General features: G+C 60.2%; 2 protein-coding genes across 2 annotated transcripts; one reads left to right on the forward strand and one right to left on the reverse strand.

The window, feature by feature from the left end:
• Nucleotides 1–363: 363 nt before the first annotated feature.
• On the reverse strand, nucleotides 364–7,351 carry ALPL (alkaline phosphatase, biomineralization associated). The gene is given in 13 exon segments (XM_086764339.1): nucleotides 364–700; nucleotides 801–828; nucleotides 831–922; nucleotides 1,061–1,252; nucleotides 1,522–1,656; nucleotides 2,156–2,225; nucleotides 2,317–2,460; nucleotides 3,699–3,874; nucleotides 3,969–4,143; nucleotides 4,898–5,013; nucleotides 5,907–6,026; nucleotides 6,108–6,197; nucleotides 7,236–7,351. Coding segments are annotated over 12 exon segments (1,554 nt in total). The 5' UTR covers nucleotides 6,163–6,197; nucleotides 7,236–7,351; the 3' UTR covers nucleotides 364–449.
• A 4,049-nt stretch (nucleotides 7,352–11,400) lies between these two features.
• ECE1 (endothelin converting enzyme 1) lies at nucleotides 11,401–20,858 on the forward strand. Its single transcript, XM_086764331.1, has 18 exons — nucleotides 11,401–11,462; nucleotides 11,920–12,006; nucleotides 12,931–13,072; nucleotides 13,454–13,666; nucleotides 14,963–15,087; nucleotides 15,372–15,584; nucleotides 15,675–15,866; nucleotides 16,415–16,557; nucleotides 16,641–16,755; nucleotides 16,977–17,087; nucleotides 17,326–17,424; nucleotides 17,543–17,620; nucleotides 17,999–18,102; nucleotides 18,297–18,407; nucleotides 18,538–18,605; nucleotides 18,684–18,874; nucleotides 18,967–19,062; nucleotides 19,333–20,858. The coding sequence occupies exons 2-18, from the start codon at nucleotides 11,920–11,922 to the stop codon at nucleotides 19,507–19,509; spliced, it is 2,265 nt and encodes a 754-aa protein (XP_086620457.1). The 5' UTR covers nucleotides 11,401–11,462; the 3' UTR covers nucleotides 19,510–20,858.
• Nucleotides 20,859–24,704: the final 3,846 nt, after the last annotated feature.

Below are 24,704 nucleotides of genomic sequence, written 5' to 3' on the forward strand. Positions count from 1 at the left end.
CTCCCCCCCGTATTTAGGACAAAATTAACCCGACGAGTTAATTTTTTTTTTTTCTTCCCCATCTTCGTGTGCGTTCTGGGCCGCTGCACATGTGACGAGTTGGGGCGCCCAGGTCAGTCCTCAGCCAAGGGCGAACAGAGGCGGCGTTTCGGGACCCGGCCCCCACGGCGTCTCGCTCCAAGAGGGGGGGGGGGTTTATCCCTCGTGGCTCCGGCTCCCGTCCCAAATCCCGCGGCGGGTTCGGGATGGGGCAGGCCACCACGCTAATTACAGGGGAAGGAACCGGGTATTTACAGAGGCAGCTCCCAGCACGAAACCGCCGGCGGCTGCTTCTGCGCCGCTCAGTCTTTCTCTTTCCCTCCTCTTTCCCAAGCGCTGCTATACAAAAAAAAAAAAAAGGAGGGGAGGAATTAAAAATAAATCCCCCTCCGCGGCTGGCGAGAGGCGCTTTAGCGGAGGAGGAAGAGGAGGGCGAGGAAGGGCAGGAGGACGGAGGCGGCGGGGCGGCCGGCGGCGTTGCAGTGGGCCCGGTTGGAGCCGATGCAGGCGGCGTACGCCATGGCGTGGGGGATGTAGTTTTGCTCGTGGACCCCGTGGAGGAGGTGGGCCATGGGGCCGCGGGCGAAGACGGCCACGTCCTCACCGCCGTGGGTCTCCTGGCGCAGCGGCACGGCCGATTGCGCCTGGTAGTTGGCGTGCGCTGGGGGGAAGAGGAAAAAAAACACAAATAATTTTTTAAAAGCGCCACATTTAGCCACGCTGTAACAACTTCCGGGCGTTGTGCCCCGAAACACGCTCACCGAAATCCACGGCGGAGACGTTCTCTCTCGCTCGCCCGCCACGATTTTATAGCCGGGGCCGTTGCCGTAGAGGATGGAGGTGAAGGGTTTGCGGTCCACGTCGCTCTGCATCGGGGCCAGACCTGGCGGCGGCGGCACCGTCAGCACCGCGGGGGTGTCCCCAGGGTCGCGTTCCCCGCCCCGGCAGGCCGAAACGCGCCGAAGATGGGGTTTGATGCACCAAAATGGGGTTTGATGCACCAAAGTGGGGTCTGACTCACCAAAAATGGGGTTCCCGCGCGGGGTGTAGCCGCCGAAGGTGAAGACGTGCGAGTGGTCGGCGGTGACGACGCTGAGCGTGTCCTGCGGCGAGGTGAGGCGCGCGGCCAGCCCGATGGCGCGGTCCAGCTCCACCGCCTCGTGCAGCGCCTGCTTCGCCTTCCCCTCGTGGTGCCCGTGGTCGATGCGGCCCCCTGCGAGCCCCCGGCACCGCTCGCCATCGCACCCCAGCACACCCCCTTTGCGCTCCCCGGCACCCCCTTTTCATCCCCTCACCCTCTTTATGCCCCCCACTTTTTTTGCATCCCCCGGCTCTTCCCCCCTCTTTGCATCCCGCTCTCCTTTCCCATTTGCAACCTCCCTTTATCCCCCCTCCCCACCCCCTTTTCTCACCCTTTGCCCCTCCGTCACCCCCCCCTTTGCACCCCTGTACCCCTCCCCTCCTTCCCCCCCCCCCCCCGACCTTCAACCAGGAGGAAAAACCCCCGGGGATTTTTCTGGAGCATCCTGATGGCCACCGACACCATTTCGGTGAGGGACGGATCCGTGGCGTTGTTCCGGTCCAGCTCGTACACCATGTCACCCGGCTCGAAGAGGCCTGCGGACAGTGACACTGCTGGGGACGCTCTTTCCCCGTTAAAAAATAAAAATAAAACAAAATAAAATAGGGAGGACAAATCCAGCCCTGCTGCTTGCTTCTTGCACCGGCTCAAGCGTTTTCCCCCCGCCACCGGCTCTGGGGTGATTAGAGAGGAGTTGGGGGGGGGATGCTCCCAGCCCTGCCTTCCTCCGGCTGAGCCTCCTCTGGGGTCAAAACTCCATCCCTGGGGGGGCGGGGGGTACCAGCATCCCTGGTTGGGTACCAGCATCCCCTGAAGGCAGTAGCATCTTTTGGGGGGGGTACCAGCATCCCCAGGTCGGGTACCAGCATCCCTGGGGGGGGTACCAGCATCCCCGGGTCGGGTACCAGCATCGTTTTGGGGGGTACCAGCATCCCTAGGGGGGGTAACTGGCCGCTCCAGTTGCCCCAACACCCCAGGAGGGTCCTAAAAAAGCAGCCGGCTGGCGCTGGGGCACCCCTGGGTGCCGGCACTCACCCAGGAGGAAGTCGACGCGGCTGAGGTTGAGGGCCAGCAGGTCCCGCCGGTGCCACACGTACTTGGCGACCTGGGGGGGACGAGGGGGTTTGGTTTTGCAGGGTGGCAGCTGGGCGACGGTTGCGTACGCACCGCCCCCCCCCCAAACAAACCCCCCTCACCTTGCCGGGGGGCTTGGCCTCGCGCCACGCCTGGACGAGGTCCCTGCGGTCCAGGCGGGTGCCCCGGTGCTTCTCCTCGTGCGGGTACTCCACGTCGCTGGCGTTTTTGGGGAACATGTATTTCCGCCCGCCGCCCAAGATCACCTGCGGAGAGGACAGGGTGAGGGGGAGCAGGGGGGCGGAAAGCACTTTTAAAAAAATTAATTTGAATTATTTTTCATTTTTTGCCCCTCAGTTTGGGTTCAACAGGAGGAAAACCCGGCTGCGGCGCAGCGGGATGTCCAGGAAAACCCTGGCGCTGCGCAAAAAAGCGGGCGAACACACCCGAGGAATCTCACCTCGCTCAAAATAACCCTGAATCTCGCCCTGTGAATTAAAACCCGAGACTAAAATAACCATTTCCCGCAGCAAACGTCTCTCTTCCCCCTCTGTGGGAGCGACGCTCCACACCGGGATCCCCGCGTGAACCCGCCGGGCCGGAGCCCCGTCCCGCGGCTCGCGCTGTTTGCTTTGGAGCCCGATGTATTTGGCCTCCGTTATTTATAACCCAGCAGAGATTTTTTTTTTTTCAATTTTTTTTTAATTCCCCCCTCTTTCTCCGCGCAGAAGGTGAATTATAAAGCTGCAAAACACCACCGCCAAAATTATTAAGCAAAAAAAAAGGGAAAAAAAAAAAAATCTCTTTTCCCTGCTATATAATTATTTCCAGCCTGGGACAAAGTTAAAATTATATTAAAGGGAACAAACCAGAAGAGGCCATTAAAGAGCGAAATGACAGGCTGCGATGTTTTGCTCGGCGCTGCTCCGAAGGCGCGGGAGTGGTTATTTACTGGGCTGGACTTCTGGGGAAACCCGCAGCGAGGGGCAAAGCGGGCAACGGAGGGGTTTGGCTACGGGACGCATGGGAAAGGAGGCGGCTGCTGGGGGGGAGCGGGGTCTGGGGGTCTGGTGTGGGATCGCGGTCCCAGCCCTGCGTCTGGTGGGGTCCTGGTCCCATGTCCAGCCAACAGTTCTGGTACCCCACCCATGGGTCATCCTGGTCCCACATCTGCTGAGGGTTCCAGCTCCGTACCCATGGGTGGTCCTGGTCCCACATCTGCTCAGGGTTTTAGGTCTGCATCGACCAGTGGCCCTGACCCCATATCAACTGAGGGTCTCAGCCCTGCACCCATGAGTGGTTCTGGCCCCATATCTGCTGGGGGTCCCAGCCCAATATCTACTGGGGGTCCTGGCTCTTCACTCACTGGGGGTCCCAGCCTCACACCCATTGGTGGTCCTGACCCCGTATCTGCCCTTGGCCCCATCCTTGTCCCTGGGTGGTCCTGTTCCTGTCCCTGGGTGGCTCCAGTCCACACCTCTGGTGGCCCCGGCCCCATCTCTACCTCGATGTCCGGGATGTTCTCCACCAGCTGCCGGGCGATGTCCTTGCAGCCACCCTCCAGCGCGTCCGGGGGCATCTCTCCATCCGAGTACCAGTCGCGGTTGGCAGAGTGGGCGTAGGCAGCGCTGGGCGTCGCGTGGGTCACTCGCGTGGTGGTGACAATGCCCACCGCCTTGCCTGCACCATGAATTCAGGGGACGATGGCGGGGAATGCCCGCCAAACCCCACCGCTTTGCCCCCGCCCCTGCCCCGCCACCCGCCAGCCCCTCACCTCCGTCCTTGGCCCAGCGGAGGATGGAGGTCACCTCCTGGCCCTTGGTGGTGTTGCAGCGGTCGCGAGTGACACCGGCGCTGACGCCCACCGTCCCCTCATTGGCTTTGACGCCGCAGAGGTAAGCGGTGGCCGTGCCCGCGCTGTCGGGCACCTGCGCGTTGGTGTTGTAGGTCTGGAGGGGAGGAGATAAATAAATCACCACACCATCATCACCATCATTGTCATCACCATCACAGTCATCGTTGCCATTGTTGTCACCACCATCATCATCATGGCCATCATCGTCACCACCATCATCACCATCACCAGGACCATTGTCACCATCATCATCGCCAGCACCAGGACCACCATCACCACCATCACCACAATCACCACCGTGGCCATCATTGTCACCACCATCACCATCTTGGGGCTTCATCACCATCATCCCCATCCCCACTCTAGAGCTCCCCTCCCCACCCCCATCCCATCTGTGGGTCCCCTCTTTTGCCCCTTGCCCCCCATTTTGCCCCTCGCTCCCCCCCACGTGGTTGCACATCACGCTTTCACCGCATTCTGATGCTTTTTGCCTTTTTTCAGCCCATTTTTATGCAGGGAGAAGCCACCGCTGCCACGAGCGTCCCCCGCGAGTGGCCGGGATTTCCGATTTAATTGTTAAAAAAAGCCTTTTGTTCGGGAAAATGACCCCCAGCAGAAGCGGGGGGCGGGGGTCACCAGGGCCGGGCGGCCTCGTCCTGCCCCCTCCCCGCGTTCCCACGGGCCGGCCCCTGGCACGGCGAGCGGGCGCGGGCGCCAGCTCCCTTCGCCCAGCCCCTGACCTAATTTCGGCTCCCGGTCGATGCCGGCCGCCCGCCCGGGGCCTGACGGTTGGCGCGCCGCGGGGCCGCCGAGGATCGGGCCCCGGGCGGGGCGGGCGGGGGTCTCACCTTGGCCAAGGCGACGTAGGGGAACTTGTCCATCTCCAGCAGGCTCTCCTCGCCCTTGCGGTTCTGCAGCTGCCCCTTGAGGATGCGGGCGGCCGTGACGGTGGAGACGCCCATGCCTGCCGGGGGCACCCGTCAGCTCCCGCCGGGGACGGGCCCGCTCGCCGCACGGGTGCCGCGCAACGCCGGCGGGCACCGGGTTTATCCCAGCACCCGCTCTGTCCCAGCACCCGCTTTATTGCGGACCCAATTCACCCCCGCACCCAATTTATTGCAAACCCCGTTTATCGCAGCACCGACTTTATCCCAGCACCCAGTTTACCCCAAACCCAGTTCACCGCAGCACCCACTTTATCCCAAACCCAGTTCACCGCAGCACCCAGTTTATCCCACACCGAGTTTGTTGCAGCACCCGGTTGATCGCAAACACAGTTTAGCGCAGCATCCAATTTTTTGTAAGCCCAGTTTATCACACGCCCAGTTTACCACAGCACCCAGTTTATTGCCCACCCAGTTCATCACAGCACCCAACTTACTGCAAACCCAGTTTATCACAGCACCCAGTTTATCCCAGAACCCAATTTTTTTGCAAACCCAGTTCATTGCAGCACCCAATTTATCGCAGCACCCAGTTTATCCCAGAACCCAATTTTTTTGCAAACCCAGTTCATTGCAGCACCCAATTTATCGCAGCACCCAATTTATTGCAAGCCCAGTTTATCCCAGCACCCAACTTTTTGCAAATCCAGTTCACCACAGCATCCCATTTATTGCAATCCCAGTTTATCACAGCACCCAGTTTACCCCAGAACCCCATTTTTTGCAATCCCAGTTTATCACAGCACCCAGTTTACCCCAGAACCCCATTTTTTGCAATCCCAGTTCATCACAGCACCCAGTTGACCCCAGCACCCCATTTTTTGCAAACCCAGCTCATCCCAGCACCCAATTCTCCGCAGACGCGCTTTCTCGCGGCACCCCCTGGGTCAGGCCCGGCGGGTGCCCGTCTCACCGTCGCCCAGGAAGAGGATCAGGTTCTTGGCCACGTTCTGGTTGAGGCGCTGGAGGCGCAGGGCCGCCCGCAGGGTCTCCTGCGCCTGCCCCCGCCAGTACTCGGGGTCCTTCTCCCTCTCTGCGGGGGGGGCAGGGCTCCATAGCACCCGACAGCGCCCGCCTTTGGGGTGCTGCCCGCCCCCCCCAAACCTTCACCTACCAGGGACCAGCGAGGCGGAGCAGAGCTGGGCGAGGAGGAGGAGGAGAGCCTTCATCCTGCGGCGCTGAGCGGGCGCTGGGGAGGAGAGAGCTGCGGGGGGGGGACGACACACCGCGCCGTGCCTCAGTTTCCCCAGCCGGACCTTTGCCCCCGGGGCTCGGCCGAGCGAGGACGGGAGGGAAACGTCCCCCCCCCCCGCCCCGCGTGGTGACCGCTGTGACGCCCTGGGGACCTGCCAGCTCCCACCCGGCCACCGGTCCCGCGGGGCGTCACCCGCTGGCACCAACCCGGGGCGGGGGGACGCCGGCACGGCCCCCGCCCGCGCGTGGAGGGGTCACCGCCGCGCGGCTGTGTCACCATCGCGTGGCCCTGTGCCCACCGCACACTCGTGTCCCATCCCACGTGTGTCCCCGTCCCACGTGTGTCCCCATGCCATGCCCACGTCCCCGTCGCGTGTCTGCATCCCCATCGCACGCCCGTGTGTCCGCGTCCCCAGCCCCACTGCACGCCCACGTCCCTGTTGCACACCCGTGTCCCCAGCGCACGCCTGTGCCCCATCACACTCCCGTGTCCCTGTTGCACACCCGTGTCCCCAGCGCACACCTGCATCCCTTCGCACGCCCGTGTCCCCAGCACACGCCTGCATCCCTTTGCACACCCGTGTCCCCAGCGCACGCCCATGTTCCCATCGCACACCCGTGTCCCCATCGCACACCCGTGTCCCCATCGCACGCCTGTGCCCCCATCACACTCCTGTGTCCCATCGCACACCCGTGTCCCCATCACACGCCTGTGCTCCCATTGCACACCCGTGTTCCCATCGCACACCCGTGTCCTCATCACGCCCCTGTGCCCCATCACACGCCTGTGTCCCATCGCACACCCGTGTCCCTTCTCACACTTGTGTCCCCGTCGCACCCCCGTGTCCCCGTCGCACATCTGCGTCCCTTCACACGCTTCTGAACCCATCGCACCCCCGTGTCCCTGTTGCACCCCCACGTCCCCACCACCCCCCGTGTCCCCACCACAGCCCTCCTCCCCCTTGCACCCCCCCCCGCTCCCCAGGGCCCCCCCCGCTCCCCCGGGGCCGGCAGGTGACCCGCGGGACACGCACCCACGCACACGTACCCGCACAAACCGGGGTCCCGACACCCACGTCCCTCCTGGGCGGCGGGAGGAGGCCGGCCCGGGGGGGCAGCGAGCCCTTAAATCCCCCTCGCACCCGGCCTTCGCCTCCTCCTCCTCCTCCCCTTCCTCCACCCTCCCCCCGCAGCCGGCACGGGGGGGAAGAAAAGGCCACAAACTGGGCTTACTGGTGCCCTCTGCCGGGTCGGACTGGGAGAACTGGGAGGACTGGGGTGCACTCAGGGCTGGCTGTGGGTGCCGAGCCCCCCCAAACACGAGGGGAGGGGGGTGTGGGGGGCACCCCCGGGAGGGCAGACGTGCGCTTTGCTCAATTTTTTTTTGGCGTTTTCACTCAAAACGTGCCACCCGCGCGGTTTTGGGGTGGGGGGGATGGAGGGGGGAAGGTCCCGCTGCCTCAGTTTCCCCACCCACCGTGGGGCTCCGTGGGGCTCCGCGGGCCGCGGGTGGCTTCCCAGGAGGTGATGGTGTAAGCCCCCAAAATCCGCTCCCCAAAAGCGCCGGGGTGCCCCGCTGCTGCCCCGCCCCCCCCCGGGGATGGGCACGGCTCCCGCAGCCCCCAAATCCCTCTGGACCCCCCCCAAGCCCCCCTCAGCCTCGCTGCGCCTCCCCAGCCCCCCCGCCTCCAGTGCTTTCCCAGCCCAGCCAAGCAGTTTGCATCCCCACGCGTGACACGAGTGTGTCAGTGCTCAGCTTGCCAGCATGGCGCGGGGGTCTGGGGTGCTGGCACCCTGTGCGCGTCCCCCCTGCCCATCCCTGTCACTCCACGTGCAACGCAGCTGCGGGTGCCCGTTGGTGATGAAAAGCTCATTAAAAAGCTCGTTAGCCGCGATCTCGCTGCGAGGCCACGTGCGCAAACCCGGCCGGGCTGGAACCCCAAAACCCTTGGAGGGGCTGTGAAACACGCGTGGGGGGGGGCAACGCTGCGGCCTGAGGAGCACGCTTGCACACTTATCAGCTTGCACAACTGCATGCTTGCACAATCGGGCGCGTGCACACTCGCGTGATCGCGTGCTTGCATACAATTGCAGGCTCGCACACGCCGGCGCGCTCGCACACTTGCAGACTCACCCACGCTCGCAAAACTGCACGTGTGCCCCCCCCAAGCTACGCCAACCCTTGCACAAAAACCCGTTCACTTGCACGAGCACGTGCTCGCACGCCGGCCACAACCACGCAGTCGCTCGCACCGGCGGGCGCTCGGGAAGGTTGCGGGCTTGCACGCCGGCTGGCGAACCGCGCGCTGGCAGGATGGCGCGCTCGCGACGCTGCCGGGAGAAACGCCGCGTCCCTTGGGCGCCCAGCGAGCCGCCGCGGTTCGTCGGGGCGACGCTTCCAGAAGCTGGTGGGGGAGGGTGTGGGGGGGTCCCCCAAAATGGGGTTTGGGGTCCCCCCGAAAGAGTTAAAGGAGGCGCGGGAGGAAGCCCGTCCCTCCGCGGGCCCCATTGGTTTCCCAGCCCAGGTACATCCTCTGCTCGTCACCCTCCGTCACCCTGGCTAGGCCGCGGAAGGCGTAACGAGCTGCGCCGGGCCTCAGGCGGGCGCTCGCCCCAACCTGGGGTGGGGGGGCCGCGGGGAGCAGAGGCCGGCGGGAGCGGGGGCGACAGCCATGGTGAGTGGGGCACCCACGCGATTTCCTCCCCCCCAATCCAGAGGCAGTGGGGTCGGGGTCACTTGGCCGAAGCGGGTCGGGGGGTGATGGGTCTCCCCGGGGGAATGCCCCGCTGCGCCCCCAGGGACCCCCAGGCACCCCCAGGGCCCCCCGTGGGATCCCTCATTGACCCCTCCAGGGACCCCCCCCCACACCCCAGGGATCCCCCTGGCATCCCCGCAGTCCCCCCTGCACCCCCCAGACCCCTCCCTTGCACCCCTGGGTGCCCCCCCCAGTAACCCCCCCAGCCGCATTTGCTCTGCAGCCAGCGGGTCCCCTGGTGGGGGGGATGACACCCCCAACGTGGGTGCCCCCCATCTCCGTCCCCCCCGCTCAGTCCTTGGCCCAAACCTGCGGGAATTTGCCCCGGGTTTTCCTCTGCAAGCAGAGGGGTGCAGGGGTGCCCCCCCACTCAGCAGCACCCACTTCTGGGGGGGCAAACAGCCCCAAACTACACTCCCTCTCCCCTTATCTATATATTTTTTTAAACTTTTAACTCTTTTTTGTTCCTTTTATTTTTTTTTAATTTATCCGCAGCCAGGGCTCCCTGCAAAACCGCGTGCCCACCCAGACCCCCTTCCCAGCACCCCTAATTAACACCAGCGCCCCTAATTAACACCAGGCATTGCTAATTCCCCCCCCCCCCGCCCCCCCCGAGCATCCCAATTAAAAGGCTGAGCCCCGCCCACCGCGGTGCTGGCTCCAGGCTGTGGAGGTGCAGGGGGCACCCATGGGTGCTGGGTGCTGCTCGGCCCGGTGAAGGTTTGGGGGGTGATTTGGGGGGGGGGAAGGCTCAGGGTGGGGGAAGCGAGAGGGACGCCGTGGCGGCGGCGGCTGCTCCGAAATGGCGTCCGCGCGGGAGCTGAACGCGGCCGGTGAGGGCGCGGGGCGCCCCGAGACCGGGGTGAGGGGCTCCCGGGGGGGGGCGGTGGGTGAGGGGGTGCTGGGTCCTGGCCCCCCCCCCCCCAGCACCTTTCCTGGGGCGTGAGGGCCCCGAGCGCGTGGCGTTTATTGTTTTTAACGCCAAGCGGGCGATTTGGGGGAAAACCAGGCGATTTCGGGCCCCGCAAAGACTTCTGTGAGTTACAAAGAGGGGGGCAGTCCCGCGGCTGTGGGTGCCCCCCCCCGCTCCCTTGGGTGCCCCCCACCCCACCGGAGCGGGGAAAATGTGTTTTTCTGGTGATTTAAGTGAACAACAGAGCAGGGGGGGCGGGGAGGGAAACAAAACCCGTTCTGTTTTGACCCAAAAAAGGGGTGTTCCCGCTTCGCGCGCCGCACAGCAGTGAGGGGTGGGGGGCACCCATGGGTGCTGCTGTGCCACGATGGGGGGGAGAGAGGGGCGCGGGTGCTAAAAATACCTCCCGGACCCCATTTCCCCCAGTTAAGGATGCTGGGGGTCGATCCCGGTGCCCCCCGAGGGTGTTTTGGTGGGGGGGTTCACGCTCAGCTTGGATTCTCTGATGTCTAATACAGGGTTGAGCCAGCGCATCCCTAGCGAAAGGAGAAAAAAGTGCGGGATTTTTTTTTCGCTTTTTTCCCCGTTCTTCCTAATGTTTTCAGGCTGGGGCCGGCAGGCGGGGTGGGGGATCGCCGAAAAAATCCCGTTTCCTCAGGAAACAGAGTGAAAGCCTTGGCTGAAAGCTGGGACTCCGGGAATCTTCTGGTGTTTTGCAGCTTCAGGGACCTCCTGCACGAGCGGGGGGGACCCGTGCCCAGAGCTGCCAGTTTCAGCCATGTGCAAGATGCAAAAATAGAGGCGGGTGGGGGAAATTAAAGGGGATGGGAAAAGCGAATATAAAATCAGATTTCAGCGGCGATAAAATCTTGCCGTTAAAGCTTCCCCCCCCCCCGCGCCTTGCAGGCTCCAGGCGGGCACCCGGGGGAGATTTTGGGGCTGGGAACGGAGCTTTTTGTACAACTGAGGGAAACTGCCTTTCGCTTTTAACCCTTCTTCCTCCCCGGGTGGGTTTTGGGGGTAATTAAACCCAGGCTGTGACTGGAGATCCGGGGAGAGAGGATGGGATTAGTAATTAACTGGGCAAGGGGAGGGCGGGGAAGGCTGTTAGAGGAGCCGGGCTGAGAACTGACGCTTTCGTGGCATGCATGTTCCTGCCAGGGGAAACTGAGGCCGGGCTGGGCCAGGTTCGGATCAACTCGGTGTCCCTGTGGGGACGATGGCAGCGGGACAGGGACATCGGTGTGGGTGCAAACCACCGCCTCGCGCCGCATTGGGGGTGAAGGGATGTGACCGGCACCGCTTGGCCCATCGGTGGCAGGGCTCCGGGTGGATTTTTGGGGTGCCCCCCCCCCCAGTGGCGGGCAGAGGGTTGTGTTTTTGTTTTGGTTTTTTTTTTTTTCCCCCGGCGGGAGACAATCTGGCTAGGTGGCAGGGCCGTGCCACAGGGGGAAGGAAACGGCGGCACGATAAGGGCTGGCTGCCAACCCACGAGGTCTCCCCTTGTTTTTCTGCTGGGAGGTGAGGTAAGAGCCGGGTGCCAACGCCAGATAACGCCCGGGGCACAAGGAGCTGGGAGTGAGCCCGTCGGCAGCCTAAATTCCAGGTGCCGTCACCGTTGGGTGCTCAGGGGGACCCCACGGGGTGTTTTGGGGAGTGCGTGGTTCATGGATGGGACGTGGAGCGGGAGCGAGCTGGTAGTTTTGGGGTGAAAAGTCATACTTTCCGCTACCAGCTTTTCAGGGGGTCCCTCACCCGGTTTCGGGGCGGCGGAGGAGGAACCGGCTTTATTCCAGGCCGAAGGGGAGGTTGCACAACCCGGCCCCGGGGGAGAGCGAGGCGGGTTCGGGCTTCGCTCAGCTTTTGGCTCCGGCTGCGTCTCTTTCCATAACCTTCCTCCGGCGTTTGCGTAGCGCTTCGCTACCCTGGAGCCATTCGGGATTTAGCTCCTGGGAGGAGGAGGCGGCTTTAGAGGGTGTGTATCCCTTCCTCGCCCTCCTTCCTCCTCCTCTTCCTCGACCCCAAGCCGCTGAGCGCCGCCGTTCGCCGGTCTCCCTGTGCAGATGTCGACCTACAAGCGGGCGACGCTGGATGATGAAGACCCCCTGGACTCCATCAGCGAAGGCGATGGGTACCCCAACGGCTTCCAGGTAGGGCTTCGTGTGTGGGTTTTGGGGGGGGAAAAAAGGGGATTTTAGGTCCTGGCACACAGCAGAGGGGGTTGCTGAAGGGTTTTCCGCCTGGGATCAGCCTTTTCGTGGGGCAAAGTCCGGCGTGGGCAGGGCGGCGTTGGCTGCTGCCGCCCTTTGCTTCCCTCCCGGCGCCAGCGACGGCGGAGCCTGAGGGGCCCGATCCTGGCTGGGTTGTTTCCAGCACCCCAGAACGCAGTTTTTTCTGCCAGCCAAAGCCCTTCCCGGCGTGACTGGGGCAAACAATTACCGCTGCGGTGGGAGCTTTGTCGCCGTACAAAAGGGGATTAGGTTAATTCCTCCCCGAGCAGCGGGAAAGCGGCTTAAAAAGGGCCGAGGGTGGCGAGAAGAAACCCCACAGCCGCCAGCGTCCGGCCTCACCGGGGCAGATTTGGGGCTGGAGCGATGCTTTTGGTGCCGGCCCCGCTCCCACCCCATCGGTCTCAGCCTGGGATGAGTTTTCAGCCCCTCAAAAACCAGGGCACTGCTGTTTTTTGCTTTCCCCGGCGGAGCCATCTCCGCTTCGCCATCGCATCGGGATGTTTCCTGGGGATGTTTTTCGGCCAAGCGGGCGTATCCTGTTACGGCACTTCCCGCTGCCGCCGTGGCCCCCACCCTGTCCCAGCTCCGGCAGTGGGGAGGAGAGGTTTGGGGTGGCACGGGGTATCAGGTGAGCCTGCCGAAACGCGCGTCCCGCTCCCTTTCCTGCCATTGTGCCGCCCTTCCTGGCCAGTTTCTGGAAGGCAGCTGCCGCCTTTCCCAGCCTGAGCCGTGCCGGATCCCTCGCCAGGGGCCAAATTCATGCCGTGGGCCGTAGGAAGGAGAATGGGGGATGCCTTGGTGGGTTTTTCCACCGGCGGGGAAACAGCATTGCTTTTCCCGCAGGTGAACTTCCGCGGCTCGAGGAGCGGCCCGAGGTGCTGGGCTGAGCGGACGCGCACCGAGAAGCAACTGGTGGTGCTGGCGGGGGTGCTGGCGGCAGTGCTGGTGGCCTGTCTGCTGGGTCTCATCTTCCACTACAGAGCCCGTAAGTCCTCGCACCGCGCAGGGATCCTACCCGCTTCCCTGGGACGGGATGCTGGGATGCAGGATGGGATGCTTGGGCAGAAGACGGGATGGTCACCTGCATCCCTTGCTGTGGGGCGAGGTGCTCAGGCACAGGAAAGGATGCTGGTCGGGTCCTTGACCCAGGGTGGGATGCTCGGGCACCGGGTGGGATGCTCGGGTGTGGGACGGGACGCTTGCCCGCGTCATTTGCCCTGGAGTGAGATGCTCAGGTACGGGGCGGGACGCTCAGGCTTCAGATGGGATATTTGCCCACGTCCCTTGCCTGGGGTGGGTGGGATGCACCCTGGTGCGGCTCATCACGCTGAGGCGGAGGAGCTGAACCCATCGCGCCCGCTCCCAGGGCCGCCCGCCGTGTGCCTGTCGGAAGCCTGCATCTCCGTCACCAGCTCCATCCTCAGTTCACTGGACCGGGGGGTGAATCCCTGCGAGGATTTTTTCGGTTACGCCTGCGGGGGCTGGATCAAGGCCAACCCCCTCCCCGACGGCCACTCGCGCTGGGGCACCTTCAACAACCTCTGGGAGCACAACCAGGCCATCATGAAGCATCTGCTGGGTGAGCGCGCGGGAGCGATGGGAGCCCCGTCAGGTCTGCGGGATGCTGCAAACGTGCCCGTGGGGATGTAAGGTCGGACTCGGAGCCCAGCGTCAAACCAATCCGAGGACACTGGGAAGCAGATCCCAGCAGCGTTTGCTCTTTCTTGCCCCTGGGATTTTTGACCGTGGTGCTGCAGCTCTTTGGTGCAGGCTGGTGGCCTTGGCTCCGCAAAGTCCATGGCGGCATTCCCAGGAGCTCTGAAACTGGGGATTTGCACCCCACACTGCATCCAGAGGCCGTAGCCCCCCAGTGTCACCCCAAGGATATAGGGTTTTCCCTCCTGCTGCAGCTTCCAGCCTTTTTGAGCAGCCTTTTTGGGGGGCTGGCTGCCAATCTGGCCATTTTTGGGGGCCTCTGCCAGCGGAGGGAGGATCGTGGACTCAGCCTCTGCGTGCAAACACCGAAGCGGGGCGGCTTTATCCAGGCAACTGGCGGGGACGGTTTGTTCAGGCTGCGAGCAAACAACTGGCTCCTTATCGGCACTTTCCACTGCGCCGGGGCCCGTTATCTGAAAAGAGAAGGTTTAGGAAAAGTGTTGTCTTTTAGAAGAAGAGGGGGTGGCGCGGGAACGGCTTCGTTCCCCGGCTCTTCCCGCAGAAATCTGGCGCTGGTTTTACCAGGAGAAGGGACTGGGCCTCCAGCCAAGCGGTCGCGCTCGGCATTTCCTTGAATTCCTCGCAGCCGAGGGACCTTTAGTTAATAAAACCACACAGCTGGGAAGCCAAAGGTGCAAGCTGTGTCATGAGGAAAATAAAAAAAAAAAACCCAAAACCTCTGGGGAAGCAGAATTTTAGAGGGGGTAAAAAAAATAAAAGGATGGGTTTGGAGGCAGAGGGACAAACGGATTTATTGTTCCTTCTTGCTGGAATAAATAATACAGGGCTGGGGAGAGCCAGCACGGGGGCAAGGGCAGCGCAGGGGGCAGGATGATGCTGGGAACATCAGAGCTGCTGGAAAAATGCTTTCTGTTTTTTCTTTCTTTATCTTTCTGCTCCAAAGAGCCGGAGCAGTCGCTGCGGGTGGGAGAGGAGATGGGGGCAGGAGGCCAGGAAGGGCTGGGGGCCGTGGGATGCTCTCGAGGGGACTGGCAGAGCGATCCTCGGCGCCTTTTTGGAGCCTGGCTTTGCCCAAAATGGGGATGAATATTTTTCCGGTGGAAGGGTGGGGGCTCTGGAATGCATGGGTGGCCCCCACGGTGGGACGGACGCCCGGCCCCAGGGACCTCCTGCGAGCCCCGCTGGGTACCTCCCGCAGAAAACACCACGGCCAACGTGTCGAGCGAGGCGGAGCGCAAGGCACAGCGTTATTACCAAGCCTGCATGAACGAGAGCAAGATCGAGGAGCTGCGCGCTGCCCCGCTCGTGGAGCTCATCCAGAAGGTTTGTCCCCTTCCTCGCAGAAAAGCCGTCTTGCCTCTGCAAAATGGGGGAGAAAGCTCATTGATGGGCGGTCCCAGCACCTTCCTGACACCATTCCCAGTGCTTCCCAGGGAAGAGCGTCCCCCAGGGCAGGGATTTACAGGGTTTATAGGCAGATCTTGCCTCTCCTGGGCTTTTTAGCCCCATTGCAAGATGGTTTTCCCCCAGGATGGGTATTGGGGGAATATTTAAGCAATTCCAGGGGGTTGTTCCTTACCCAAAAGCCGGTTGCTGTCTGTCCCCAGCTGGGTGGCTGGAACATCACGGGTCCCTGGGACGGTGACAACTTCAACGCGACGCTGCGGGAGGTGACGGCGCATTACCGCATCTCACCCTTCTTCTCCGTCTACGTCAGCGCCGACTCCAAAAACTCCAACAGCAACGTCATCCAGGTGGATCAGTCGGGGTTAGGCCTGCCCTCGCGGGATTACTACCTGAACAAGACAGAGAATGAGAAGGTAGGGTTGTCGGGAAATCTGGCCTTGCCGGGGAGGTGCTGTGGGTGGGTGGCACCCACCATGCTGATCCCACCCTGTCCCACCACGTAGGTGCTCACCGGGTACCTGAACTACATGGTGCAGCTGGGGATGTTCCTGGGAGGCACCGACGAGGAGTCCACGCGGCAGCAGATGCAGCAGATCTTGGACTTCGAGACAGCGTTGGCCAACATCACCATCCCGCAGGAGAAGCACCGGGACGAGGAGGTCATCTACCACAAAATGACGGCTGGAGACCTGAAGGTAGGGATGGAGTTGGTGAGCCTCGCCGCTCCGCCGTGGTTTGGGAGGCAGGGCAGCTGGGTGGAGGTGACGCAGCTCCTCTGAGGAAGCCTGACGCCAGCCAATGCTGCCTTGGAAGTGCTTGTGCAATAGCTTGGCCCTTGTCCTCCTTGGGGAAACCTCACCCTGACCCGTTCCTCCCAGCCTCTGGCCCACCCCCGGGGCTGGTGGCCATCCCGCTGCGGCACTGACGCCCTCCCGGAGCTGCTGCCTGTGATCCGGCTGTGGACGTCAGCCCAGTCACCTCCCCGTGTCCCCAAAGGGGCCTTAATGGGTTGTGTCAACATTTTTGACACCCGCCCCACTTTCTTTTCCTTTGCGGGAGGAAATTGTTTACTCCCCTCTGACCTTTGGAGGATGCTGCTGTTATGGGAACCGGCCTCTGCAAAATCAGCTGAATCCCTCGCCCGGAGGCTGATGCAGCAGCTTCCAGCTCGGGAAGCGGTTGCCACTCCCCTCCGATGGGTTGTTTTTTTTTTTGGGTCGTAGCAGCAGCATGGCTTTTGCAGGAGCTGGCGCCGGCCGTGGACTGGATGCCCTTCCTCTCCACAGTCTTCTACCCCGTGGAGCTCAACGAGTCGGAGCCCGTTGTGGTCTATGCCAAGGAATACCTGGAGCAGGTCTCCGACCTCATCCTAGCCACGGATAAATGGTGAGAGCCTCTCCAGCGCGCACGGAGGGATGCCCGGGGCGGGCAGGCGCGTCTTGCCGCCCGCTCACCGCCTCTCGCCGCAGTCTCCTCAACAACTACATGATCTGGAACCTGGTGCGGAAAACCAGCCCCTTCCTCGACCAGCGCTTCCAGGATGCCGAGGAGAAATTCATGGAAGTGATGTACGGGACGAAGAAGGTGAGAGGGGAGCCCCCAGCACCCCTAGATTGCCGTTAAAATGGCGGCAGCTTTTTAAGCAAAGTCCCCATCACATTGCATCCAAAAAAAATAGAGATGTGGGGCAGGTTTTGGGGTGCCGGGGGGATGGATGTGGACCTCATCTCCTGGCAGGGCAAGGGGTGGAAAGGCTGGGGGCTTTGGCCATGCCACCGCTGACAACCACCTCTTGTTCCGTGCAGACCTGCCTCCCGCGCTGGAAGTTTTGCATCAGTGACACAGACAACAACCTGGGCTTCGCCCTGGGGGCCATGTTCGTCAAGGCCACCTTCGCCGAGGACAGCAAGCAGGTGGTACGTCCCCGAGCGAGCTGCGTGTGAGCCACCACGATGGTGGACGGTTGGGACAGCCGATGTTTCTCTGCCCACCTTTTGTCCACCATGCCTCTCTGTTCATTGGGTTTTTTCGCTGGTCTGCGTGCCGTCTCGGCATCCTGGCCTCTTTCTCCCCACCAGCGCGAAAGCTCCTTGAACTTTCTGGGGTGGGAAGCCGGCTCTCCGGACTGATGTTGCGCCACCTTGTTTTGTCTAGGCAGAGGAAATGATCACAGAAATTAAAACGGCCTTCGAGGAAAGCCTGGAGACCCTGCAGTGGATGGATGAGGAGACGAGGAAATCGGCCAAAGAGAAGGTGAGGCGCTGGCAGCAGTGCCGGGGAGGAGAGGGTGACGGTGGAGGGCAGTGGAGCTGGGTGAGTCTGTCCTTCCGTCCCCGGCACCAAAAGCCCTTTGGTCCTTGTCACCTCCCAGGCAGACGCCATCTACAACATGATCGGCTACCCAAAGTTCATCATGGACCCCAAGGAGCTGGATAAAGTCTTTAATGACGTGAGTAGGTCAGAGATGTCCCCTGGGTCTCCTGTTCCCTCCTCCACTGGAATGTGACCATGGCCTCGAGGCAGCCTTGAACCCCAGGTTTCCTCCAGAAGGTCTCACTGATGTTCTTGGCCCTTCTCTGGAGACTTCCTGGAGAGCTGTGGGCCAGTCTTGGGGTGGCTGGGGCTCTTGGGATTCCTGCCTGGGAAGAGGAGGAGCTGTTTTCCATAACAGTGATTCATTGTCCTCCTGAGACCCTGCAGAAGTTGGAAAGGAGGAGAAACAAGAGCGGCTGTAACTCAGCTGGCTCCAGAGGCCCAAACGTGACCATGGAGGGTGGAGCAAGACTGGGCGATCACCACACACTGCTCACGCCTTGGTCTTTTGCAGTACGAGGCCATGTCTGACCTCTACTTTGAGAATGTCATGCAGTTCTACAACTTCTCGGCCAGGGTCACTGCCGACCAGCTCCGGAAGCCACCAAACCGGGACCAGTAAGTCTTTGCTCCGCTTCCCTGTTCTGCTCAGTGGGGAATATCACAATATCCAGAGCACTGGGATTTGGTGCCCATCAGAGCACGCTACTTTTAGGGAGTTAAATCTGGGCTGATGGCTTTGCACCGTGATAAGCGGATGGTGCTGGAGCAAACATTGGCCATGGGATTGTGATGTGTCCGTGTGCCCACAGGTGGAGCATGACTCCTCCAACAGTCAACGCATACTACTCTCCCACCAAGAATGAGATTGTCTTCCCTGCCGGCATCCTCCAGGCCCCTTTTTACACCCGTGCATCTCCCAAGTAAGAGCCTAGGGAAAACAGGGTGGGCAGGATTCCCAAATTTATTCCCATCCCACAAAATCTGAGGCTAAATTTCATGTCTGCAAGGAGCAGCGGCTGCTCTCTATATCTCAGCATTGCTCTCCTGCAGGTCACTGAATTTTGGTGGCATTGGTGTGGTGGTAGGCCATGAGTTGACGCACGCCTTTGATGACCAAGGTACGGCCAGGGCCAGGTGGAACAGCTGCTGATGGGGTGGTCGTTGAGGTGACGAAGGTCCCGCTGTGTTTTTGGCAGGACGGGAATATGACAAGGATGGCAACCTGCGTCCTTGGTGGAAGAACTCCTCGGTGGAGGCCTTCAAGCAGCAAACAGAGTGCATGGTGGAGCAGTACGGCAACTACACCGTCAACGGTGAGGCCGTCAACGGCAAGCACACCCTCGGGGAGAACATCGCTGACAATGGGGGCCTCAAGGCTGCCTACCGGGTAGGGCCATGGGGCTGGGGAGATGCGATGGGTGGCACAGCGTGGTGGGATTGGTGGTGTCCCCTGAGCCTGCTGCGCTCCCTGGCCTCCAGGCATATCAAAACTGGCTGAAAAAGAACGGGGATGAGGAAACCCTCCCGACCCTTGGCCTCACCAACCACCAGCTCTTCTTCGTTGGCTTTGCCCAGGTAGGCCACTCGGTGGTGGGCAGTGAGGGTGGATGTGCAGGTTTTTGGAGGGTGGAGGCGTGCCCAGATGGTGTTGGGAGGGTATGATGGCAAAACCGAGGTCTCCAGAGATGTGTGGTGGGTGGAGAACCAGATCGGCGCTGGTTTAAAAAGCGAGAAAAATCTGGAGCTGGAGCTGTGGTGGTGCCCGTCACGCGAGCGAGGAGGTCCAATTTGGCACTGAGCAGGTTGCAGACACCAGCACTCGCGCCTCTCGTCCTCCCCTTGCAGGTGTGGTGTTCGGTTCGCACGCCGGAGAGCTCGCACGAGGGGCTCATCACCGACCCTCACAGCCCCTCGCGTTTCCGTGTCATCGGCACTGTCTCCAACTCCCGGGAGTTCGCGGAGCATTTCGGCTGCCCCCTCGGCTCCCCCATGAATCCCCCCAAGAAATGCGAAGTCTGGTGACGGGCAGGCACCCAAGGGAACCAGCTGCTGGTTGCTTCATCCTCCGCCGACGGCTGAGTTTCCCCGGTCCGTCCGAGAGGCTCAAACCACTTCTCCGTGCAACGAACCGCCCAGTTCTCAGCTGGAGCGGTACCTCGCGTCCCCAGTATCATCCAAGGTTCGATCCACTGTGAAAACTCCTCATCCCCTCGCTTGTTCGTGAAACGACTTCGATTTGGGAGTCTGGTCTTTCCCACTGTGGCCGGGCCACGTGTCCATGGGCACCACCACGTATTTACCTGTTCCAGCCTGACCCACCGCCCCGGCAGGATGCCTCAATTTCGGAGGCGATAAAGGGAACGCCGTGACACCGGGGGGTTTGGCTCCGTGTCCAAGTACACCCAACGTACCTTCCTCTCTCCAAAGATGCGCACACGAGGATGGGAAATATTTTAAGATATATTTTTTTGGGGAAATATATATTTTTTTTCATGTGCTGTGGAATACACTGGAAAATTTCAGGGAAAATGCATTTTAAAACCTTTTAGTAAAAGATTTGTATATTTATTAATTTTTTTTTTTTTTTACTCAGTGCAGCTGTAGGTACAGCACCCTGTGGCGACAGTCCCTTGGCTGGGGAAGCCGGATGGGGCTGCCCGGGCTGCGGACGCAACTGTTCGGCCCCAGATCCCGGGTTTCTCTGGGAAGGACTGTCCTCAGAGGCTGCTGATGGGGAAATCGGGGACAGCGGGCCCGGGAACAGGGCTGGAGGATGCTGCGGGTTGCAAAAAAAGCTCTGCTGGGATGCTGCGGCTCCTGGGATTAGCTTTAATTTTGGGATGCAAAGGGAAAAGCTGACGTGCCAAAGATGTAAGCAAGGTGGCGATGGCGTGGATGAAGCATCCAGTTCTCCCTCCTGTCCCTTCTGAAGCCAGCTCAGCTGGGATCTCCCGGCCCAAGCGCTTCCCTGGACAAGCGCAGGTGGTTCCTGCTGCTGCTTTGCTTGCCGCCGTGCCCGGCCTCTACGCCTGGGAAACTGCAAGCCCCGAAATCACCGTGCGGCCCTAAACCTCCATCCCCCCCCAGCCTGTTTGGCGCTGGGATGGGGGCGAGGGGCTTTCTTAAGAGTCTTTTTTTTTTTTTTTAACACTTCCTTTGCGGTTTTGAGAGGAGACCACTGAGAGTAGCTGAGGTGCTGCGCGTTGTCTCGTGGGGCACCGCCTTTCCCCAGACAGAAGGCAAAGATGTAGAGGGATTTTTAATATTTATATGTAAAAGGAGGGATGGGGGGGATTTTTTGTAACTATTTTTTCAACCCTACACATGGGGCTTGTTGTAATTGAAATAATAAATACTTTTTACTGGTTTTAGAGCTGGTCACAAGTTGGTTTCTCTTTTTTTTTTTTTTTTTCTGATAGCAGGAGTCTTGTTTCCCTTTATCTGGATTTTTCTCCCTGTCCACACTGTTGAGACTGTCCTGTGCTGGCAAAACTCGAGCCAAGGCGGCTTTTCCCAGCCTGCGCTTGGCATCTGCTGCCTCTCTTGGAGGCTAAAGCCAGGCTTTTGTGCCCAGAAACCTCCCTCTCGCTGCAGGTGGTTGTTTGCTTTCCACCTCTACAGCACGGCCCCACGCATCCCCCGCCAGGGAGATCTTTCCCAGATGCTTTTCCTTCCTCTCAAGTGAGTTTTTGGCCAGCCGGGCTGCGCTCGGATCCAGCGGCACGGGCCCCGCGCAGGTTGCTCTCCAAAAGGCCTTATTTATAGCTCCGCGCTGCCGGCTGGATGTTGCCAGCTCAGTAATGCAGGCCAACATTTGCTCCCGGGCGGATGCTCTGTGGCTTTGTCAGGCTTGCCCAAAAAAAAAAAGAATGCAAGGTGGGACCTGGATCATGGGCTCCCTGCTGAGCCTCACCCCAGCACCTGGGAGGGCCGATAGCTGTAAAACGTGCTGGGTGCTCGTTCGGTACTTAGCCGTTTATTTGGGCTGCAGCCCCCTGGTTTTGCCCCATCAGGAGGGAGTTTTTGGAAACGCAGAGGCTGGGTTGGGCTGGTCTGAGCCAGCAGCGAGCCAGGGATGCGAGTGTTGCATAAATAAGAGGGTAAAATTTCCCTCTTGCTGTTTTTACTGTGTTTTCTCCCCCAGATTGGATTGAAACAGAGTAAGAGAGCACACACTTTACACTCGCACGCGAGGCCCTCGGTTTCCAGCAGAGCTGGGAGAGCGGCGGTGGATGTTGTTTTTCCCAGGATCCGGCTGGAAAGGGTTGTGCAAACCCGCAGAGGGCGGTGGAGCCGAGAAAATCCCTGCCTGCGCTCTCTGTTCCTGGGCTGGTGGGAGCTGGTGACGCTACCAGCGTGGTGTTTTGGCCCGGCTCCGGCCATGCGTGTTTAAAACGCGATGAAATGCCTGCGTTCCTAGGAAAAGAGGAATTAAGCAGGGAGAGCAAGGCTGGGGTGGAAGGGTGAGCACAGCCCCATCACATGGCGGGGTAGGATGCTGTTAGATGTGGTTTAACCATCCAAAATGGAAATACTTTGGCTCTCTGGGGCTTACTCACAGGGAGAGACTGGGCAGGCGGTGTCCTGGCCCCCGCAGAGGGGAAGCCCCAGAGCAGGAGTGATTTGGAGGACGAGCGTCCGCTTGCGTGGTGGCAAGGGTGCTGGGCCGGGAGCCGGCGGTGGATGTTTGCCCGTCTGGGAAGCTGCTGCCGGGTGTAGGCAGAGCAGGCAGGAGGTGACTCATCCCGCTCGCGTGCCAGCGCCTGGCGTGGGCCTGCCTGATCCTGGGTGGTATTCGCTTTATTTTGTGCTCAGCCGGGCCCCGGAGGGCCGAGACGTTTGCCGAGGGCTGAGCCCGGGCAGGAGGAATGAGGAAAGCTCCAAGCAGGGCTGTAGTGATTTTTTTTTTAATTAGTTTTTTTTTTTTTTTTCCTGGAGGGTGTTGGAAGGGGATCAGTGGGGGGAAAAGCAGGAAAAGCCCAAAGAGGGAGGCGCTGCCGTGCCATGCTGGGTGCCCGGAGCATGCTGGAGCTCCAAAATGAGCTGGGAATGGCAGTTGTTCACAGGTCTGGTGGGGCTCAGCCAGCCTTCCAGGTGCGAGAGGCTGAACCCAACCATCTGAACTCCTCCTAACCTTCCCAGTTTGCCCCCCTCTGAGCAGGATCTAACCCCCAACACACCTCGACAGTGCCAAAAGCTGCCTCAAACAAGCCAGCCTTCCCTGAAGGAAGGAGGACAGCAAGTGGGAGGTGGTGAGCAGGTTTCCTCAGCAGGTTTCCAAGTCCCACTTTGCAGCCATTTTTCAGTGCTACCCCAATTCTCTACTCTATTTTCCCATGCTCACCAACAGCTCTAGTGCTCCTACGCTCTTCGTCGCGTGGTTGTGAGCGTCTCTGCTGTGCCAGGTATGTGAGAGACTGGTGGGACTGGAAAAAGGGTTGGTGATGCTCCGAAACAAGAGCTCAGCGCAGTAAGCTCAAGCTGCGTGGTGACGCATCAGTTCCCAGGTGCTAATAAAGCTAGTAGGAAAAAGAGGAGGAAAAACGAAATGGAGAGGAACCAGAGGTGGTGGGAAGGACGTGAATCCAGCTGGCACTTGCTCAGGCTTGCCAGACCTGCAGGTTTCATTGGCCAAACTGTCTTACGTGGGGTGGTATGGAAGAGAGACCTCGGTCTGCTTCTTCTTCCTAAAAAAAAAAAAGAAATGGTAAGAAGATGGCCAGGGGGAGACACAGACTCTGAAAGAGCTTTAAGGCAGAGCCAGGAGCCCAGGTCCTTTGCATGGCTAGCATGCTTTGGGAGCTTCAGCAGACAATATAGCAAAAATTCTGGGTTTTTTTCCTTTCTACACGGGCAAAAATAAGTGCTGTATCTAAAGATACTGGAGCTAGGAGGCTCTTTCGCAGCTGTGTTTACAGGCAGCTATTTCTGGAGAACACAGGGAGCCATAGATGTCAATTTGCTTTTGGTATCAATTTCCTTCCGCGTGAAGGGGTGTACCAGGACAAGTGCCACATTCGGGAGGCGGCCACTGGAACGGCGCCGGGCACTGACACCCCCTCCCCAGAACACACCGCTTCATCTGCACCCTCAAAATTATTACAGCAAAGTCTTGAGGAGCTGTGGAGGGGGATCCGTCTTCCCAGCGCGTTGCAGATAGGAGAGACGTGCTGCGAGTGCAGCAGCTCCCCAGGATGCCTGGAGATCTATCAGACCTTGGGCAAACCCCCTACCATGATAAAAGTTCCTCCTTTGTTCTCCCATTTTTGGGGAGTACTTGGCCTTTCTCTGAGGTTGTTCTCATTTCTCTCTCCAGTCTTTAGTTTTCCTGGTGAGGTATCGGCAGTTGATCTGGCAGGCGATAGCCTGCAGAGGAAAACTGGCTCAGAGAAAAATACCTGGAGCCCCCTCTAAATCTTTGTTCCTGGCTGCAGATGGAAACAGTTCCCATTCAGGACTTATTTACAGGCTGGCAAGGCTTGGTTGGGCTTTTTTTCCTCCAAAGATCTCATTGGTTTCCATTTCACCCCACTTCCCACAGGCAGTGTGAGGTAGACGCGAGGCATTTCCCTTACCCCAGCGCTGAACGAAAAGCACAGAAAGGGAAACGAAATAGCACGCTTGTCGTCTTCCCTCTACCACCAGCTCCACTGATAACTTCTGGCACTGCGCACTGCACTTGTTCGGGGCGGCTGTGCCCCGCAGATAGCACCTTAGTAAGTAAGAAGCTATTCCAGTCGCAGAGCTACTCTTACTGGAGGCCAGCGTGGCCGCTTAAGCGGCGTGGCAGGTTGCAGGAGCTTTTCTTCTGAGATCACGCCTTGGGGTACGCTGCAGTCTGGTGTCGGCGGGCACCACATCCCAAACTCGACCTGCACAAACCGAATTGTTTAATAATCCAGAGTTTGACTCAAAAGAAAAAATGTACTCAAGACCCTTCTATTTTTCAGCCACTGGGTGCTGTGCTGAGTTTTGCTGTAGTGAACACCATGGAGTTCAGATTCTCTCCCTTCAGATCTGTATTTTAAAACTCATAATTACTTACAAATGGGGCTGTTGCCGAGATGTGGATAGATGTAACTCATGGCGAAGGTTTTCTTTACTCTGAAAGACCCCTATCTATCAGTTGCAGCTAAGTGCCTGAACCGAGTGAGCTACTTACGTTAATAAAAGCAGTTTTTCACTATTAAGAGTTTATTTGTGATGGCTTTAAAGTG

The sequence above is a fragment of the Chlamydotis macqueenii genome, chromosome 21, assembly GCF_036417535.1.
Source record: "Chlamydotis macqueenii isolate bChlMac1 chromosome 21, bChlMac1.mat, whole genome shotgun sequence".
In the NCBI taxonomy this organism is placed as follows: Eukaryota; Metazoa; Chordata; class Aves; order Otidiformes; family Otididae; genus Chlamydotis; species Chlamydotis macqueenii.